Source organism: Cryptomeria japonica, chromosome 5 (genome assembly GCF_030272615.1).
Source record: "Cryptomeria japonica chromosome 5, Sugi_1.0, whole genome shotgun sequence".
Lineage (NCBI taxonomy): Eukaryota > Viridiplantae > Streptophyta > Pinopsida > Cupressales > Cupressaceae > Cryptomeria > Cryptomeria japonica.
This window is the reverse complement of record NC_081409.1, coordinates 609,971,795-609,993,616: the sequence shown is the minus strand read 5'-3', so window position 1 is coordinate 609,993,616 and position 21,822 is coordinate 609,971,795. Positions and strand designations below refer to the sequence as shown.

The 21,822-nt window shown below is 36.1% G+C and overlaps 1 protein-coding gene across 1 annotated transcript in view; it reads right to left on the bottom strand.

The window, feature by feature from the left end:
• Window positions 1-580: 580 nt before the first annotated feature.
• Window positions 581-21,822, bottom strand: part of LOC131065139 (choline monooxygenase, chloroplastic) — a 201,685-nt gene continuing 180,443 nt past the window's right edge. The window contains exons 7-10 of the mRNA XM_057999568.2: window positions 3,065-3,186; window positions 2,886-2,979; window positions 1,199-1,249; window positions 581-1,057 (exon numbers count right to left, since the gene is read on the bottom strand). Coding sequence (XP_057855551.2) covers window positions 917-1,057; window positions 1,199-1,249; window positions 2,886-2,979; window positions 3,065-3,186 — 408 coding nt within the window. The 3' untranslated portion in view covers window positions 581-916. The remainder of the gene's footprint in view (window positions 1,058-1,198; window positions 1,250-2,885; window positions 2,980-3,064; window positions 3,187-21,822) is intronic.

Here is a 21,822-nt window from a genome sequence, read left to right as displayed (position 1 = left end):
CAGGGGGTGGTTAAGCCATGCCATGAACCCTCGATGGTAGTGTTGAAAAACCAAGGGGACGAAGGCACCAACCTTTCAACATTCCCCCCAGTGCGACTGAGAGATTCGAACCTATGACTTGAGCTCAAATACCATTTGTTGGCCCAAGGTTTGTCATTGTACTAAAAGATTGACCTATTAATGCCCAATACAAACAACAGAGATAAATAAACCACAGGAGGCAGTTAAGCCATGTCACGAACCCTCGATGGCGGTGTTGAAGAACCAAGGGGATGTGAAATAACCCCTATCCTTCTTGCACTTATATTTTAGTTTGTTCCTTTGAAGTTAGGAGTCACATGAATCACACTTTTACACCATCCAAGCCACTTTGCCACTTTAGTCACTTGGCCTTCTCTAGTTCAAAATCATGCTTTTGCACAGCACATGTCAATTTGCCATCTTTGAGTTTTGCCAAGTGGTAGATCTAATTCACACTTTAACATTTTGGTCACCACTTTGCCACTTTGTGCATAACTACACTAACACTTTGCCACTCCAAGACCAAAATTGTACTTTTGGAAATTACAACAATGGTGTGAAAACTAGAAAATATTGATCTTTACCTTATTTTTTCCACATGTATGATTATTATTGTTACTATAGGCCAAAGTAGACAACAAAAGGCGATCTTTGCCTTGTTATGTGCAATGAAAGTTTTCTTGGCCCTGGTGTCCAATATTATCTTAGGATAATGGATACATTCAAAAAGGTGAAGCTAAGAGTGAAAAGAAATGAACATTGTTTGATAGTTTTTTTTTTTATATATATTGAATAACAATCATTCCATTGGGTTTTGAAATTTATCACTAATCTACGTACAGACCACTACTAGACCTACTTGAATGCATTGAATTCCTCGAGACTTGATAGAAGATCAAGATTTGACAAGATCCTTGTGTAATAAACAATGGAAATGGTGCATGGCCATTTCAACTTGAGGTGCATAACGACCACTGTTGTATGCTGGAGACATCAAGCCCGCTTGGACACCTTCGCATAATGAGATATCCTCTATCTGAGTTCCATCAAACAAAGGCACATCTATATAATTTAGTAAAAAAGTATTCGAGGGAAAGTTACAATAGTAAATAAACATATGAGAGAAATCCTATCATCATTATCCACAGAAAAATATGGGTGCATCTTTTTCATATACCTGTACCCTTTCACTTTCTTGTAGACTCCTTTCAATAAATGCTTTATCATTCTGTAATTCATGAAAAATTGAACTTAGATTCCACAGGCAAGGATTATTTCATAGGATTAGCCAAGCAATACCTCATGAAGAAGAAATTAAACGCCAAACATTAATGATAATATAATTGAAATTTTGATGCCAGATAAAGCTGCTTGTTTTTGTTGCCTACCTAACAAAGAAGTTGAAGGACTTTGTCAGAATCTCCTATGGATTTTAAATAGTAATGATAGTATTACTTGCAATACTCAATGACATACTATCAAGGTACTGGTTTTCTATTGCATATTGTGCCTGAATGAAATTTTATGTAACATCATTCTTGTTATAGATGTAAACATAAGGCACAACAATTACAAGGCAGGGATATATCATCCTTTTGCTTTTGAAAAAAAAATCTCTACAAAATGAGAAGCAATAATGAGGCAAAGATTGTTGAACTAACCAGAACATTTGAAATATCATCATAAAATTGTGTACAACGAGATTAATTTTGGGATTATGTTCTTATAAATCTGTAATTGATTTATGCCATTCCCTGACCATGCCCTGTTTGACAGGCAGAAGATTGGTTTGCAGACCGTTAAGGAACATGTAAATAGATATTATGGTATTTAGAATGGAGTGCGCTAGTAAGGGTAATCCCTTGAAAGAGCTGTCAGTTTTAGTTAAGTATTGACAGAGGGTATTGATGAGAAAACTTATGGTAAATTTGTTGACTTATTTTGGGAAAGAAAGCAATGCAAGATTGAAGAGTAACAAACCTACAAGGAAATTACAGAAAGGTTATAATCTACAGTTAGAGTATGAAGCCATTCAGAACATCAATATTGAATTGGGCTTGACTGAGAAGCAGACGCAGAGGATTAATGACCAGGATTTAATTTGTTTATGGGTCTATGACGTTCTATGAGAACCCTGAAGGAGTGAATCGCCAAAATTTGGAGAATTAAAGAAAGTATGGACCCTGTGCTCAAGTATACAAGGTTATTATAATGTATCGTTTACAAGCAAATATGACAGAATTATTTTTCCAAGGTGTCCCACAGTTTTCAATAGATATAACCTCTATAAAAACTGCTAAAGTTCTAGCTGTGCTCTGAAGAAATGCCTACAGTAGAAACCTAAAGGATATGCATTTTCTTCCTCTTGAATCTGACACTTTCATGGCAATAGATGTCCAGGGTAAATATGTACATGTAGTGGAACTTAAAAAAGAAAAGGTAGCCTCATATAAGCATGAATTTTTATAAAATTTGACTTGGAAAAAACCTAATTGGATAAATAAAATTATGAATTATGGATTATGCCTGGGGATTGCATTCTTGGTTCAGAAGAATCTGGGCCAGTCAAACAGAAAGTGGTAATTGGAATTTGGGATACAGAAATCAAATGGAAGTTTGCTAATTAAAAGATGTTTAAGGTATTGATGAAGCTATTTGCAAATGAGCACACTAATGTTGCACTCCTAAATTGTCTCGAAATACTTTGTGAAGAGTTTATTAATTCTAATAATTATTGATATGATAATCAAAAGGTTGCAACTTCAAGACCATACACGATTCAAAAAATCAAATTAGAAATACCACTCATTGGTAGCATTCCCAATTATCAAATTAGAAATAACAACAAAAAACTGAATATATACCTGCTGTGAGGTCTCAAGGAAGTAATCAAAGATTACTTGGCACTTGGAAGTTCCCAGTGGCAGGACAAGATTGGTGTCCATCCAAGGACCATACCTGTTTCCATTGAAACTAATAAGCACTCAAATCAAGCATACCTCACCCGAGCCTCTAATGTTTCATATTATTATAACTGATATACCTATTAACCATAAAGTTCGGATATATAAAAGCATAGACTGCATTCCCTCCAAGCCTGTCAAAATTCTCTTTTCCCTCCAGCTTTGCACTCTGGCAACTCTGTATGCTTACCTTCTCAAACAACTAACTCACCACATGCACAAAATGAGAAACAGTTAGCAGTTTTTTGAAAGCACTCAAAATTCAAATATATAGGCTAGATATGGAAGAACATGAAATTTAAGTAGAAATTAGAATGAAATATAATGTTCATGCATGCATGGACACAAAAATTAAATTGTCCTTGTATCTAACTTCTAACCACCACTTATAATATACCATCCTTCAGGCTCCCTTGGATACCATCTTCCAGGATGGAGCCCATGTCAGCACAACAGACAGCTTTCAGCATATGGTAAAGAATTGGATCAGCTACATGTGATGTGGTCAAATTGGTTCGGATTCAATAAAAAGAAACAAGTTTGGAGTATGTTAACATTAATATGCACTCTAGAGAAAAGGGTCTAATTCCATGGTCAGTCTACTCTTAAGTACAAAAGAGAATTGCCAGGGTATGTGAGTACATGCAGATACTGGCATCCAAATATTCACAATTTAGACTGAACTGGAGCTATGCATAAATAACCTTCTGAAAATTTTAAATCAGCACAGGAAATTCAAAATATGAGTCATGCAGCTGTTGAAGATGCCCTAAACTCTCAAAATAAATGTGGTTTTAAAGAAATGATGTTCAGTGAAACATGTATCCTCTCAGGTATATTCTCAGACAGTCAGAATAGTGATTAACAATAGGATATTATTGTCACATGAAATGTAGAAAGCTAAGAGAACAAAAAATTTGGAAGATAGTTGATTGTTCTTCCAATACCTTTGAAGACTCGTTCAAGTTATTCTCTACTCATAAAACTCTGATATTATAGTGAATGATAGACAAATTAATTAAGATCAATCAAGTGCTCAAACTATACACACAGAATATGCAACACACATAAAACCCAAATAAATCCCATAATATTAAGAGGAACAGTCTACCCAAATTGAACAACACAAAACATGTTATAAAAAGAGTTCTGACTCTTCAATATCTGTGGATGCCATGTCATGTTTCAGCTCATATACTTATTAGCATAGTTCACAGGCTCAGACACAGAGAGTACTCAGCAAGCCCAGTAAAAACTTAGCAACTTAGAAAGTACTAAAAATTAAAATTTCTTCAAAAAACATATTCTGTTTGCAAAATTCAATCACAAAATATATTAAATTAAAAATTGACATCTCAAAAGAGAGAATGCATGGCTTTATAGCCAAAAAAAATGTGAAAAATGCGTTATACCTACATCAGCGTTTTTTCTCACGTTGTTCTAGTGTCGTTAAAAACATGTGCAGCAAAAAAAACACAGAGTACTCACAAAGTTTGCGAACTATGCTTATTAGAATATGCTGGGATTAAAATTGTTGCCTCTGCAGCTTTTCATCTTCCCTTAGGAACTCTTGGAGTGCCTTCTCCATTATCTCTAACAGTGTTTCCATAATCAATTGCATTCTGACGAATAGACAAACCCATTATGCAAAAGAAATTGCCTACAACTCCTAAGTATTTCAGCCATCAATGGATGCTTCACACTCTAATAGCACATATTTGTGTATCCAGTGCTCAATCCTAAAATGAGACTCGAGAGAGTGTATTTATCATGTAATTTTCTGTCTCTTGGCTTTGGGATGGAAGAACCATTTCTTTCGCTTGTCCTTCAAACATGTTTTTAAATTTTCAAAATTCTTTAAGATGAGCATGTCACCCCCCATTTCATACATATTTGAGGTCAATTTAGATTTTTTTTAATTTGTCACAACCCACATTTTGAACTTTATTATTTTGAGTAATTAAATGAATTTTAAAGGTGAATGAAGGATTTGATAGTATAGACTGGTCAAACTATTGCTAATACTTTCTTTGAATAGATGATTTTTATTCAATGTGTAAAGTTAGCCTGAGCTTATATCATGGATGCTTAACTTCTACTTTGGGCGAATATTGTTCGTTGGATGGTATCATTCGTAGTCTAAAAATCTCAAGCACAACCTTAGAAGATTGCACTCACTTTGCCTAGTTGTCCTTAGTATGGCGAAGCAGAGTGTAGTTGATAGGTTTCACCTAATCTTTACCATCTCTCGAGTTCTTAGGAGTAGACTAGAGTGTAGTTGATAGCTATGACTTAAAAAAGGTATGGTAGATTCTGGACAACTTTAAGCCATTCCTTTGTTTCTCCCATACCATTGACCGGTTGTTCCTCTCTGTTAAAAATATGTTAAACTAGCTTGTTGCCTTTTGCCTTTATTACTTTGTTTGTTTATGTTTCATATTTCTTTTCTCGATTTAGAATTTAGAATTTTAGATATTTCCTTTGTCTGGCCTTGGTATCATTCAAAGTTCTCTTTGGGAGGCTTTGTGAATTGCTTTGTTTGTTTGTTTCATATTTCTTTTCCTGTGCTAGGTTTAGGTGGTTTTTTATGTTTTGAATTTTTTAAATTGGTAATATCTAGCTGAGTTGGGGTGCTTGGTCAAGGCATTTAATGGTTAGGCAAGTTGGTACATTGAGGATACATGTTAAACTTGATGATTTTAATATATTTTTAATTTAATGTAGTATCTCTCTTTTGAGATGTCAATTTTTAATTTAATATATTTTGTGATTGAATTTTGCAAACAAAATATGTATTATATTTTTAATGAATTTTAATGAATGAAGGATTTGATAGTATAGACTGGTGAAACTATTGCTAATACTTTCTTTGAATAGATGATTTTTATTCAATGTGTAAAGTTAGCCTGAGCCTATATCATGGATGCTTAACTTCTACTTTGGGCGAATATTGTTCGTTGGATGGTATATATGTCCTTGATATGAGAGGTCATTTAGAACTTTGAATTTTAGATATTTGCTTTGTCTGGCCTTGGTATCATTCATAGTTCTCTTTGGGAGGCTTTGGGAATTGCTTTGTTTGTTTATGTTTCATATTTCTTTTCCTGTGCTAGGTTTAGGTGGTTTTTTGTGTTTTGAATTTTTTAAATTGGTAATATCTAGCTGAGTTGGGGTGCTTGGTCAAGGCATTTAATGCTTAGGCAAGTTGGTACATCGAGGATACATGTTAAACTTTACACATTGAATATATTCATATTAAGCATCCTCGATGTACCAACTTGCCTAACCATTAACTGCCTTGACCAAGCACCCCAACTCAGCTAGATATTACCAATTTAAAAAATTCAAAACATAAAAAACCACCTAAACCCAGCACAGGAAAAGAAATATGAAACATAAACAAACAAAGCAATTCCCAAAGCCTCCCAAAGAGAACTATGAATGATACCAAGGCCAGACAAAGGACATATCTAAAATTCTAAATTCTAAATCAGGAAAAGAAATATGAAACATAAACAAACAATGTAATAAAGGCAAAAGGCAACAAAACTGTTTAACAAATTTTTAACAGAGAGGAACAACAGGTCAGTGGTATGGGAGAAACATAGGAATGGCTTAAAGTTGTCCAGAATCTACCATACCTTTTTTAAGTCATAGCTATCAACTACACTCTAGTCTACTCCTAAGAACTCGACAAATGGTAAAGATTAGGTGAAACCTATCAACTACACTTTGCTTTGCGACACTAAGGACAACTAGGCAAAGTGAGTGCAATCTTTGTCTGGCCACAAATAAGGAACCCTCTTACCATGTTGAGAAAACGAGAACTCGAGAGATGGTAAAGATTAGGTGAAACCTATCAACTACACTCTGCTTCGCCACACTAAGGACAACTAGGCAAAGTGAGTGCAATCTTTGTCTGGCCTTGGTATCATTCATAGTTCTCTTTGGGAGGCTTTGGGAATCGCTTTGTTTGTTTATGTTTCATATTTCTTTTCCTGTGCTAGGTTTAGGTGGTTTTTTATGTTTTGAATTTTTTAAATTGGTAATATCTAGCTGAGTTAGGGTGCTTGATCAAGGCATTTAATGCTTAGGCAAGTTGGTACATCGAGGATGCTTAATATGAATATTATGTTAGGATGATGAGGATGCTTACTGCAATTCCCAAAGCCTCCCAAAGAGAACTATAAATCATACCAAGGCCAAACAAATGAAATATCTAAAATTCTAAATTCTAAATCAGGAAAAGAAATATGAAACATAAACAAACAGTGTAATAAAGGCAAAAGACAACAAACCAGTTTAACATATTTTTAACAGAGAGGAACAAGCAGTCAGTGATATGGGAGAAACAGATGAATGGCTTAAAGTTGTTCAGAATCTACCATACCTTTTTTAAGTCGTAGCTATCAACTACACTCTAGTTGAGAAAAGGAGAACTCGGGAGATGGTAAAGATTAGGTGAAACCTATCAACTACACTCTGCTTCGCCACACTAAGGACAACTAGGCAAAGTGAGTGCAATCTTTGTCTAGCCTTGGTATCATTCATAGTTATTTAAACATAAAAAACCACCTAAACCTAGCACAGCAAAAGAAATATGAAACATAAAAAACCACCTAAAACTAGCATAGGAAAAGAAATATGAAAGATAAACAAACAAAGCAATTCCCAAAGCCTCCCAAAGAGAACTATGAATGATACCAAGGCCAGACAAAGGAAATATCTAAAATTCTAAATTCTAAATCAGGAAAAGAAATATGAAACATAAACAAACAAAGTAATAAAGGCAGAACACCCCAAATCAGCTTAAAGTTGTCAAGAATCTACCATACCTTTTTTAAGTCATAGCTATCAACTACACTCTAGTTGAGAAAAGGAGAACTCGAGAGATGGTAAAGATTAGGTGAAACCTATCAACTACACTTTGCTTCGCCACACTAAGGACAACTAGGCAAAGTGAGTGCAATCTTTGTCTGGCCACAAATAAGGAACCCTCTTACCATGTTGAGAAAACGAGAACTCGAGAGATGGTAAAGATTAGGTGAAACCTATCAACTACACTCTACTTCGCCACACTAAGGACAACTAGGCAAAGTCAGTGCAATCTTTGTCTGGCCTTGGTATCATTCATAGTTCTCTTTGGGAGGCTTTGGGAATTGCTTTGTTTGTTTATGTTTCATATTTCTTTTCATGTGCTAGGTTTAGGTGGTTTTTTATGTTTTGAATTTTTTAAATTGGTAATATCTAGCTGAGTTGGGGTGCTTGGTTAAGGCATTTAATGCTTAGGCAAGTTGGTACATCGAGGACACTTAATATGAATATTATGTAAGGATGATGAGCATGCTTAAGTTGGTACTCAGTTTGTTTATGTTTCATATTTCTTTTCTTGTGCTAGGTTTAGGTAGTTTTTTATGCTTTGAATTTTTTCAATTCGTAATATCTAGCTGAGTTGGGGTGCTTGGTCAAGGCATTTAATGCTTAGGCAAGTTGGTACATCGAGGATGCTTAATATGCATATATTCAATGTGTAAAGTTTAACATATATCCTCGATATACCAACTTGCCTAAGCATTAAATGCCTTGACCAAGCACCCCAAATCAGCTAGATATTACCAATTTAAAAAATTCAAAACATAAAAAACCACCTAAAACTAGCACAGGAAAAGAAATATGAAAAATAAACAAACAAAGCAATTCCCAAAGCCTCCCAAAGAGAACTATGAATGATACCAAGGGCAAACAAAGGAAATATCTAAAATTCTAAATTCTAAATCAGGAAAAGAAATCTGAAACATAAAAAACAAAGTAATAAAGGCAAAAGGCAACAAACCAGTTTAACATACTTTTAACAGAGAGGAACAACTGGTCAATGGTATGGGAGAAACAGAGGAATGGCTTAAAGTTGTCCAAAATCTACCATACCTTTTTTAAGTCATAGCTATCAACTACACTCTAGTCTACTCCTAAGAACTCGAGAGATGGTAAAGATTAGGTGAAACCTATCAACTACACTTTGCTTTGCCACACTAAGGACAACTAGGCAAAGTAAGTGAAATCTTCTAAGGTTGTGCTTGAGATTTTTAGACTACGAATGATACCATCCAACGAACAATATTCGCCCAAAGTAGAAGTTAAGCATCCATGATATAAGCTCAGGCTAACTTTACACATTGAATCAAAATCATCTATTCAAAGAAAGTATTAGCAATAGTATCACCAGTCTATACTATGAAATCCTTCATTCATTAAAATTCATTAAAAATATGAAACATTAAAGTTCAATCGATCACATATTCTGTTTGCAACGAACAATATTCGCCCAAAGTAGAAGTTAAGCATCCATGATATAAGCTCAAGCTAACTTTACACATTGAATAAAAATCATCAATTCAAAGAAAGTATTAGCAATAGTTTCACCAGTCTATACTATCAAATCCTTCATTCATTAAAATTCATTAAAAATATAATACATATTTTGTTTGCAAAATTCAATCACAAAATATATTAAATTAAAAATTGACATCTCAAAAGAGAGATACTACATTAAATTAAAAATATATTAAAATCATCAAGTTTAACATATATCCTCGATGTACGAACTTGCCTAAGCATTAAATGCCTTGACCAAGCACCCCAACTCAGCTAGATATTACCAATTTAAAAAATTCAAAACATAAAAAACCATTTAAACCTAGCACAGGAAAAGAAATATGAAACATAAACAAACAAAGCGATACCCAAAGCCTCCCAAAGTGAACTATGAATGATACCAAGGCCAGACAAAGGAAATATCTAAAATTCAAAATTCTTCACCTCTGTAGGATATGAGAGCTCACTACAACCTTTAATGACCTCTTTACTTGTAGGATCTTTCTTCATTCACCTTTTAAATTCATTTAATTACTCAAAATAATAAAGTTTAAAATGTGGGTTGTGACAAATTAAAAAAAATCTAAATTGACCTCAAATATGTATGAAATGGGGGGTGACATGCTCATCTTGAAGAATTTTGAAATTTCGGGAGGCTTTGGGAATTATGGATACTCATATGTCTACTCATATCTAAAATTAGACTAAGTCTCAATTCAGCAAAAGTTGAGTGAAAGTACAATGATGGTGATGATTATGGCATTATGGATACTCATATACATTTGAGCATTGGTACTTGGTCATGTATGTAGTTAATAAGATTGGGTTATGATGTTTTATTCATTCAAGATTACTAGTGATTTAGATATTTCCTTTGTTTGTTTATGTTTCATATTTCTTTTCCTGATTTAGAATTTAGAATTTTAGATATTTCCTTTGTCTGGCCTTGGTATCGTTTATGTTTCATATTTCTTTTCCTATGCTAGGTTTAGGTGGTTTTTTATGTTTAAAGAACTATGAATGATACCAAGGCCAGACAAAGATTGCACTCACTTTGCCTAGTTGTCCTTAGTGTGGCGAAGCAGAGTGTAGTTGATAGGTTTCACCTAATCTTTACCATCTCTCGAGTTCTCCTTTTCTCAACTAGAGTGTAGTTGATAGCTATGACTTAAAAAAGGTATGGTAGATTCTGGACAACTTTAAGCCATTCCTTTGTTTCTCCCATACCATTGACCGGTTGTTCCTCTCTGTTAAAAATATGTTAAACTGGTTTGTTGCCTTTTACCTTTATTACTTTGTTTGTTTATGTTTCATATTTCTTTTCCTGATTTAGAATTTAGAATTTTAGATATTTCCTTTGTCTGGCCTTGGTATGGTAGATTCTGGACAACTTTAAGCCATTTCTCTGTTTCTCCCATAACACTGACCGGTTGTTCCTCTCTATTAAAAATATGTTAAACTGGTACCAAACTGAGTACCAACTTAAGCATCCTCATCATCCTTACATAATATTCATATTAAGCATCCTCGATGTACCAACTTGCCTAAGCATTAAATTCATACATCTAAAACTCATATTAATAGGAACTATGAATGATACCAAGGCCAGACAAAGGAAATATCTAAAATTCGCATTGCCTTTGTATAAATATAAAGGAAATATCCCCTCAGCATACTTATATTCAATGGGAATTGCTTTGTTTGCAACATACTTATATTTAAGTTGGTACTTAGTTTGTTTATGTTTATGCTTAATATGAATATTATGTAAGGATGATGAGGATGCTCATATAATACCAAGGCCAGACAAAGGAAATATCCCCTCAACATACTTATATGGATACTCATATGATACCAAGGCTAGACAAAGGAAATATCCCCTCAACATACTTATATGCAATGGGAATTGCTTTGTTTGCAACATACTTATATTTAAGTTGGTACTCAGTTTGTTTATGTTTATGCTTAATATGAATATTATGTAAGGATGATGAGGATGCTTAAGTTGGTACATTTTTAACAGAGAGGAACAACCGGTCAATGGTATGGGAGAAACAGAGGAAAGGCTAAAGTTGTCCAGAATCTATTATACCAAGGCCAGACAAAGGAAATATCCCCTCAATATACTTATATGGATACTCATATGATACCAAGGCCAGACAAAGGAAATATCCCCTCAACATACATATATTCAATGGGAGTTGCTTTGTTTGCAACATACTTATATTTAAGTTGGTACTCAGTTTGTTTATGTTTATGCTTAATATGAATATTATGTAAGGATGATGAGGATGCTTAAGTTGCTTAATTTTTAACAGAGAGGAACAACCGGTCAGTGGTATGGGAGAAACAGAGGAATGGCTTAAAGTTCTCCATAATCTACCATACCAAGGCCAGACAAAGGCCAGACAAAGATTGCACTCACTTTGCCTAGTTTATGTTTCATATTTCTTTTGTTTATGTTCTTGATATTTGTTTATGTTTCATATTTCTTTTCCTGATTTATACAAAGGCAATGAGAATTTTAGATATTTCCTTTATCTGGCCTTGGTATCATTCATAGTTCCTATTAATATGAATTTTAGATATATGAATTTAATGCTTAGGCAAGTTGGTACATCGAGGATGCTTAATATGAATATTATGTAAGGATGATGAGGATGCTTAAGTTGGTACTCAGTTTGTTCATGTTTATGCTTAAGTTAAGAAATATGAAACATAAATGATACCAAGGCCAGACAAAGGAAATATCTAAAATTCTAAATTCTAAATCAGGAAAAGAAATATGAAACATAAACAAAGGAAATATCTAAATCACTGGTAATCTTGAATGAATAAAACATCATAATCCAATCCTATTAACTACATACATGACCAAGTACCAATGCTCAAATGTATATGAGTATCCATGATGCCATAATCATCACCATCATTGTACTTTCATATTTCTTTTCCTGTGCTAGGTTTAGGTGGTTTTTTATGTTTTCAATTTTTTAAATTGGTAATATCTAGCTGAGTTGGGGTGCTTGGTCAAGGCATTTAATGCTTAGGCAAGTTGGTACATCGAGGATACATGTTAAACTTGATGATTTTAATATATTTTTAATTTAATGTAGTATCTCTCTTTTGAGATGTCAATTTTTAATTTATTATATTTTGTGATTGAATTTTGCAAACAGAATATGTTTTTTGAAGAAATTTTAATTTTTAGTACTTTCTAAGTTGCCAAGTTTTTACTAAGCACTTGTCGAGTTCTTGCCGAGTTGAACTTTCCAGATGCAACGTCTTTCATCATTATTCTTAGTTACTGACTTTGATACTGATGTTCATTTTAATTAGTATCATTCATAGTTCTCTTTGGGAGGCTTTGGGAATTGCTTTGTTTGTTTATGTTTCATATTTCTTTTCTTGTGCTAGGTTTAGGTGGTTTTTTATGTTTTGAATTTTTTAAATTGGTAATATCTAGCTGAGTTGGGGTGCTTGGTCAAGGCATTTAATGCTTAGGCAAGTTGGTACATCGAGGATACATGTTAAACTTGATGATTTTAATATATTTTTAATTTAATGTAGTATCTCTCTTTTGATGATTTTATATAGCTTTGAGATTACCATGTGAGTGCTTCGTTTCTCTTCTCTTTTAATTTTAATACATGTCAATATTCAGGTTGAAGATTGAGTTTGGTTGTATCTACGAAAGAATAGACTCCAAGAGCAAGGAAGTCCATGCCCTTAAGATATGGCTCATTTTATACTTAAGAACAAGTGGGCGTTAGTGCCTTTTGCCCTTATTTGCACCAAGACATGAAGATGGACTTGGTTTTTAATACTAAGAATCTATGATTGTTTGAGCCTTTGATGCTTGTCGAAGAAGATTTGTTGTTGCTTCCTACATTAAAAAAATGTTTGAGACTACATGTTTAAAGAAGACTACATTAAATTAAAGAAGACTACATTTTTATGCATTAAAATAACATCAGTATCAAAGTCAGTAACTAAGAATAATGATAAAAAGACATGTTGCATCTGAAAAGTTCAACTCGGCAAGAACTCGACAAGTGCTCAGTAAAAACTTGGATACTTAGAAAGTACTAAAAATTAAAATTTCCTCAAAAAACATATTTTGTTTGTAAAATTCAATCACAAAATATATTAAATTAAAAATTGACATCTCAAAAGAGAGAATACATGGCTTTATAGCCAAAAAAAACGTGAAAAATGCGTTATACCCACATCAGCGTTTTTTCTCATGTTGTTCTAGTGTTGTTAAAAACATGTGCAGCAAAAAAAAACACAGTGTACTCGCAAAGTTTGTGAACTATGCTTATTAGAATATGCTGGAATTAAAATTGTTGCCTCTGCGGCTTTTCATCTTCCCTTAGGAACTCTTGGAGTGCCTTCTCCATTATCTCTAACAGTGTTTCCATAATCAATTGCATTCTGACGAATAGACAAACCCATTATGCAAAAGAAATTGCCTACAACTCCTAAGTATTTCAGCCATCAATGGATGCTTCACACTCTAATAGCACATATTTGTGTATCCAGTGCTCAATCCTAAAATGAGACTTGAGAGAGTGTATTTATCATGTAATTTCCTTTCTCTTGGCTTTGGGATGGAAGAACCATTTCTTTCGCTTGTCCTTCAAACGTGTTTTTAAATTTTCAAAATTCTTCAAGATGAGCATGTGACCCCCCATTTCATACATATTTGAGGTCAATTTAGATTTTTTTTAATTTGTCACAACCCACATTTTAAACTTTATTATTTTGAGTAATTAAATGAATTTTAAAGGTGAATGAAGAAAGATCCTACAAGTAAAGAGGTCATTAAAGGTTGCAGTGAGCTCTCATATCCTACAGAGGTGAAGAGTCACCCACCATCTTTGATCTAATTTGATCTTGCTTTGGCCTTCTACATCTTCTTGGTTCCTTTGTCTGGCCTTGGTATCATTCATAGTTCTCTTTGGGAGGCTTTGGGAATTGCTTTGTTTGTTTATGTTTCATATTTCTTTTCCCGTGCTAGGTTTAGGTGGTTTTTTATGTTTTGAATTTTTTAAATTGGTAATATCTAGCTGAGTTGGGGTGCTTGGTCAAGGCATTTAATGCTTAGGCAAGTTGGTACATCGAGGGTACAACCCGAGGTAAGCAAGGAACAAAACAATGGGTTGGCAAACAGTAATGGTGTTGCAAATAATAAAACCTTCAAAGAGGCGATTTTTGGGGAGAGCAACAATTGGATTCCAGACACAACAAAGTTTGATGTGAACAGGAATGGAGCGTTTTGTGGAAGTGGAGAAGCTAGAGGCGAGAAAGTAAAGTGCCCCTCCTCTAGCCCTAATACCCTAGTTGTTTTTTTTGATTGGTGACATGCTTGAGGCTTTAAATAAGGAGGAACAAAGATTGAAAAGAGAGTTCTTTGTTGCCTTACATAACAATAAGCTCCCTACTAAAAAATTTCTTGATGAGTGGCTCATTGGGGTTTGGGGGAAAAAGTTGGGGATTGAAATCAATTTTTCATGCATGATTCTAAAAGGGCGTTTTGTCATATTCTTTAAAACCCATGCTATGCAAGAGCATGTTTTGATAAAACAATTTTGGAATGTAGGTAATGCTGTCTTTAGGGCAGTAAAACAATGGATCACTGAGAGGGGGGTGAATCAATGATTTAAACACTTTTTCTTCAACAAGGATATACTAGTAATCTATGAAACAAACTGAGTGCTAACCGGTAGCTCAAACAATGCAAACTAAGTGTGTGAAAGGATTTGCTATAACATCAACATAACTCATACACAAGAATGCATCACACAACACCAGATATACGAGGAAAACCCAATGTGGGAAAAACCTCGGTGAGAATAGCTGCTGGATATCTTCTGCTCCAATCCAGCCTCACAATGTAAAAGATCTGATTAGAATTTTAGGGCACCAACCCAAGGAGCATCAACCCCTGATTTAGGAGCACCAACTCAAAGGAGCACCAACCCCTGCACAATTTATAGGATACAACCTAAAGGAGCTAAAACCCCTACACTAAGCACCAACTCAGTGAAAACAATATAAAACTCAGTTATACAAATTAGATCCCTATTGCAAAAGAAGTTTTGCAACCTTACAAGATTCTTCTCTGTCGGTTTCAACCTTACCAATCTGTGTTTCCTCCACACACTCTGCAACTTTGCTTTGTTGTTGATTCTAACTTTGCTAAGTCCCCTCTCACAATGTCTTACCAATCCAACTCACACTGATCACTCATTATCAGATGTTGCTTCCTTCAGATTTTCACCTCTGCATCCTATGCTAACTATGCCGGTTTGTTCCTTACACCGGTTTACCCTACTTCTCCTTACCGGTACAGTCTTCACTCATAAACACTTCAAGTGTTTTTCTCTTCGGCTCTCAGACATCAAATTCACACTCTCCTTTACTCTTCAGCAGCACCGATCGCAGTCTCAAGTCATCATATTTAATCTTGAGCTTTCCCGCCAAAAATCAATTCAAACTAAGGGTGGTTAGGGTTTCCTTCTCCCGACCAAATTTGCATCCGATCCGATCCGTCTTGGATCGATCACCTGCATTGGAGGAATGCATCTGTATGCGCTTTCCATCATCCAATGCATATTTGCTAAAGATAGCAATCCCGACCATGATTTTCAGCCTTGAAATCTGTTGACTCATTTATGGCCCAGTTGTTTCCTTCTCAAGGTCCTCTTGCAATCTGATTTCTTTGCTTCGATCCAAGCGCCAACAACTCCCTAATCTTTCTCTGTCATTCATTCTTCCTCAAGCCGCATCGATCTGTTATCATCCCATGATTTATGGTTGTTTCATTAATGTCGACTAACTGTTCCAACAACAATGTCGATGGAAACTTCACCAACCTCTGCATGCTTGCCACCTCAGCTCCACATGGCATCACATCGGTCATATACTCAGCTCACCGACACAAGGTCGGTTTACACTTGAACATTCAACAAACTCATACCGGCACAAGCCCTTACCGGTGAGACCTTCTCCTTCTGCTAACCGGTAGTGCACACTACACCGATAGCACAAATTCACCTCCGGTGGTTTGTGATCATTTTAACAATCTGTCTCTTCATCATAAACAGGCAGCCAACCTTCAAACCGGTTTTTGCTCTACCGGTTATCATTCAACATGCTAACACACACATGCATCTCACCTCATATCGGTGAAGTCACTGATAGTCTCAATACCTACTTGTCTTCCACCATACCGATTTACAAGCCTTCATGTTAATCTCCCTTATGTTGGTTCAATCTTCTTCATACCAAGTTGACAAACCCTACCGATAGCAGCCTGCAATACCAATTGACATCAATGACAACTCAATGCCAATAGGTAATGTTGTCTTTAGGGCAATAAAATGGTCTCCTAATATTCTGAATGAAGAAATTTTAGTTCTTTCTGTTCCTAGATGGCTTGTTGTAAAGGATGTTCCGGCTTAGTTGTGGGCTTTTTTGCCCCAGCTCCTTGTCGCGGTAGGTAAGGTGCTCCAAGTTGAGGAAACTATAAGCACCCTACCACATATGGATTCAAGACTCTTAGTTATTCTCTCTCATGGTTTGGATATGCCGGAGCAAATTGAAATTAACCTTTGGGGCAATCTTCTGACCTACAAAATTGATCTTTTGGGGGGCCTAAACTCATGCTTCCTCAGCAAAAAAGGAGGGCACCGAAAAAAGCACTACCCTACCTTTAAGCTAAGGTCCTTGAGAAACGCAATAATTAGCTCTAAGGGCAATATGGAATTGGAAACCCTCGTTGAAAACTCTGCTCAACCTATTTCAAAGGACTTTCTTCCAATCAGATGTTCAAAAGAATTCAATTGGTATAGAAATATCGAAAGGTATTCCAAAAGTTACTCATATTGTCCCTAATTATTTGCCCAATACCAATACTTGACAACCAAAGAATGCCTACGCATTGGCATTGGACAAGATTAGAGCTAAAATAAATGAAGCTAGAAACAAGAACCTTCAAGATTTGCTAGAACAAGTAGAATTAGAGGGGGGTTCAAAGTCTTTACCTAATAAATATTTCAGATAAAGAAGGTTCAATCTGTCCCTTGACAACTCTCCAATCTCAAGTGAGGATGAGATTATGGGTGGAGAAGAATGTATACTCTATGGAAAAGAAAGAAGAAAAAAGAAAAGGAAACACCTCAACAAAGGTGATAGTGAACAAAAAAGTACAGAAAGGGCAAAGAAGATACAATTCCCAAATGTTTTGATAAGTCTAGGAACAATATAGAAGGGGCTTCTAACCTAAATGAGGATGAACTTGAACTGCACCAGTTGGAAGATCAGGACTAGAGAATCCCCTGATAGGAAATTCATCATCAAAAGAATGTGCAAACAGTTTGGTAATACTGATGTCCACATGCTTCACGAGGTAAAGTAAGTAGGTTTCACTCTTGACACCAGTTTGAACCTTATTTAGAAGGAGTTAATTCACTTCTATACCAAGCATGAAAAAGGCAGAGGGGGTACGGCCATTCTGTTGAACAAATGGGCACACTCTACTAGGGAGTTTGGATCTTCCCCATGTAACCAAACTACTTGGATTATTCTGGCAAATGAGGATAAAAGATTGGGGGTTTGTTCAATCTATGCTCCTAGTCACCATGGTGAAAGAATTAAATTATGGAAGTGATTGAGTAACCTACCCAATATTCCTTGGATTCTTGGGGGGCGGGGGACTTTAACATGAAGTGTAAGAAGGACAAAGTTGGTGGTCTTGATATGGATTGGAAGGGAAATGAAAAGTTTTTTTGGTACTAAATGAAGAACAAGCTAAACCTCTTTGATCCTTTGGAAGGACTTAAAAAAGAAAGTAAAGGTATCTGGTATACTTGGTTCAACTTCCAAAAAGGTCCTTGGAGGATTTATTGTAGGCTTGATAGCTAGATTTCTTCTCATTTGACTTAGTGGATGAAGATTGTAGAGTGAAAGTTCACCCAAGCTCTCTGTTTGACCACCATCCTGTTGAGGTGAAGATCTTAAACAATAATGATAAACCTTATGACCTTAAGCTGTGTTAAACACTTGACTACTCAATATTAAAGACTATAACGATGCCATTTTTACTTTAAGGGAGATCAACAAATTTCTCCTAAAAGACTGTTCTCCTATTGAGAGATGGAATAGGAATGTAAGTATTTGGTCTATTTTGTTTCAAACTATAAGGAAACAAAGAGAACTAGATGGGAGGAAAGCAAAATTGGCACTCTAAAAACAAACTTTGCTCTCTTGAACAATCCTTGCAAGCAGATCCCTCGAATGAGGTGTTAATTGATGACATGTCTTCCACCAAGCATAGTATCGGGGTGCTCCAAACCAAGAAAATATACAAGGAATGAGGATAAGATAAAAATGAACTGGGTATCTCATGGTGACAAAAGATCTACATTTTTCTCTAATTATGTAATGTCCCCACTTTAGCAGTTGACCAAGTGTATGTGCGTTAGCCTAGCTCTACATAGTCCCGAGGGCTAACGAAGGGTTTAAGGGGATCTTGGAGTGTTTTGGCTTCGTCATTTCCAGTTTGGGCTAAAACGAAGTTGATTTACTTAGTTTCAGGCATACTTACTATTTTTAGTAAGTCAACAAGACACAATGGAGGCTAGCTTTGTTGATTGGATTTGATACTCCTCGGCGAGAGCTTTCCGACAAGCTATCACTCGAGCTATTCAAAGCCCGATTGATAATATATTTTAATGCCTGAAGTGTTATTAAAGTAACATTTAATTTAATTGTAAAATATTAAAGTGTTACTTTAATATTTATTTTATGGCGATGTGTGCAAATCAAAGGGGCACCCAAGGGAGACATAAGTGAATATTTTAATATGTTTTATATTGCACATCTTTTATCCCACATTGCTCAAGTGAAATGGGTTGAACCTTGGAGAAAGAATAAAAGGAAGCTTTTGTGGCTTCATTCAGCATGTTGAATATGAGAAGAAATTGATGTGTGAGTTGCAGATCCGTTCTTGGCATTAGAGGACGTGTATCCTCTCTTGTGACATTCTAGACATCATTCCCTTGGGGTTTGGCCTTTGGAATCCATTGCTATCAGCTTCATTAACAGGCAGGTTGGGTGCATCTCCAACTATAGGCAGATTTGGTGTTTTGCTCATACCTTCTTCACTTCTTGACCAATGCTTATGCCATTCTAAAGGGATGATTTTATGAAGATATTGGACTGATTGAAGACTAATTAATACTGTAGCAGCATTGTAGAACAGCACTATTCACGCTACTGTAGCGCGACACTATTCACGCTACTGTAGCGCGACACTATTCATGTTACTATAGCAGCAAGATGGGAAGTCATTGTTGGAACATTATGTCAAAAATGCTGGAGTATTTAGTGAGTTGAAAAATCTGCTATGTATTTGACTTTATTAATTCTGGAAATAATATCATATCAGCAGTAGTTCAATCTTCATGTTGCATATTATTGCAATTTCCTTCTAGTTCATGTTATGTGATTTTAAACCTATGCAAAGACTTAAAAATAAACAAACATTTCATTTCCGAAGCCATAAGAGGTTTAAACATTAAACGGAGAAATAAGGAGTTGGATGCAAACTGTTTGACTAAATTCCTATCAGCAGTTGGTTTAGTTTTTAGGCATTCTAGGGTGTCCATTACAGTGGTATCAGAGCTTGTTTTTCCTGCCATCCTGTGAGGGTTTCATGTGTCCAGCACATCAGTATTACTTTAGGAGAAACAGATCAATCCCAAATTTACAGAATTCACCAGAGATTGAAGAGGAGGGTGACCCTTTTTCAGCACCAGCCATGGGTGACAGAGATGGGGAAAGGGGAGAACCTAGCACTAAGGAGATGCTCAGTGATCTTGCTAGGGGTCAAAAGGAGCTCCAGGCTACATTGCAGCAGATGGCTATAGCCATTACACAATATTTGACGAGAGTAGATCAAGGCAATAATGGCAACCAAGGTAATAATGCCAATCAGGGTAATAATGCTAACCAGGGAGCTGGACAGGGTAATGGAGGCAATGGAGACGCATCGGTTAACAGGGGAACCAGGACATATGCTAGAGCAGGTTCTTCTACTACGAGACCACTCATGCCACAGTTTCCTCCGAGACAGAATGACTAGAATAATGCCGGTCCTACACAGCAAGAGATTCAAGATATGATTATGGATGATTGGAGGGACTCTAGCCCTGAGTTATAGGCTGAGATGACATTCAGGGAATATATGGATGTTAGACTCAAGAATATGCCCATGAGAGGAAACCGACAACAGAATTATGAGATGAGGAAGAAGTTGGGAAAGTTGTCTATTCCATACTATGGTACAGGGAAGGCTTCAGCACGGACATGGGTCCAGAAATTAGATACTTATTTCCAGCTTAATCCCATGCTTGAGGAGGATGCGATTAAGTATGATGCATTGCACTTGGATGGGAGTGCACACGAGTGGTGGCACCATGGTATGGTCACATTGGGCCATAACCAGATAGACACATACGCAAAGTTCACTGAGAGGTTGATTGACAGGTTTGATACGAAGGATCCAGAACTCCATTTCAAGGAGTTAGCCCAGTTGAGACAGTGGGGTCCTATCGACAGTTACATCTCAGATTTCCAGAGTCTATCAGTGTTGGTTACAGACATTTCAGAGAGGAGGTTGATTGTACTGTTTGTGGATGGATTGTCAGAGCCTCTTCATGGTTGGGTGAAGGGACATGATCCCCCCACATTGCAGGATGCCATTCGGAAGGCGAGAGATCTTGCACCTTCCGCTTCTAGGAGTAAGTTCACTCCTGAGGATCCAGACTTCAAGAAGGATAAGGATAAGAAACCTCTACATAAGGATTCTCGGCCTCAGACAAAAGAATCAAAAAGGTTAGACAATGAGACACTGAACGAGTTGAGGCGGAAAAAACTATGTTTTCAATGTAGGGAACCGTGGGATTTATCTCACAAGTGTCCTCCAAAGGCCAAGGCCAACCAGATGGAGTACTTCTTTGTTGAGGAGTCACAGTCAGAGGATGAGGAGCAGCAGTTAGAGTCTGATGGTGAGAGCAGTACCATTGAGGAGGGTTCAGGGAATGAGAAGTCCCTAGCTAGATTGACAGGTGCTCAAAAGGCAATTACTTTTAAGGTGCGTGGCACCATACAGGGACAGAAGGTGGTTGCTTTGTTGGACACTGGGGCCACACATAATTTCATAGATTCACAGTTAGTGGCTAGGAGAGGGTGGCAAACTGAAGAACATTCAGGATTCCAAGTCATGGTAGCTAGTGGTCACAAGTTACTATGCACACAGAAGATTACAAATTTTCGCATCAGATTGGGAGATGGTTATGAGCTCCAGGATGAGTTCTATGTTGTGGACATGGGTGATTATGACATTATCTTAGGGATGACTTGGATGACATCGTTGAGAGAGTTTACTCTCAACATG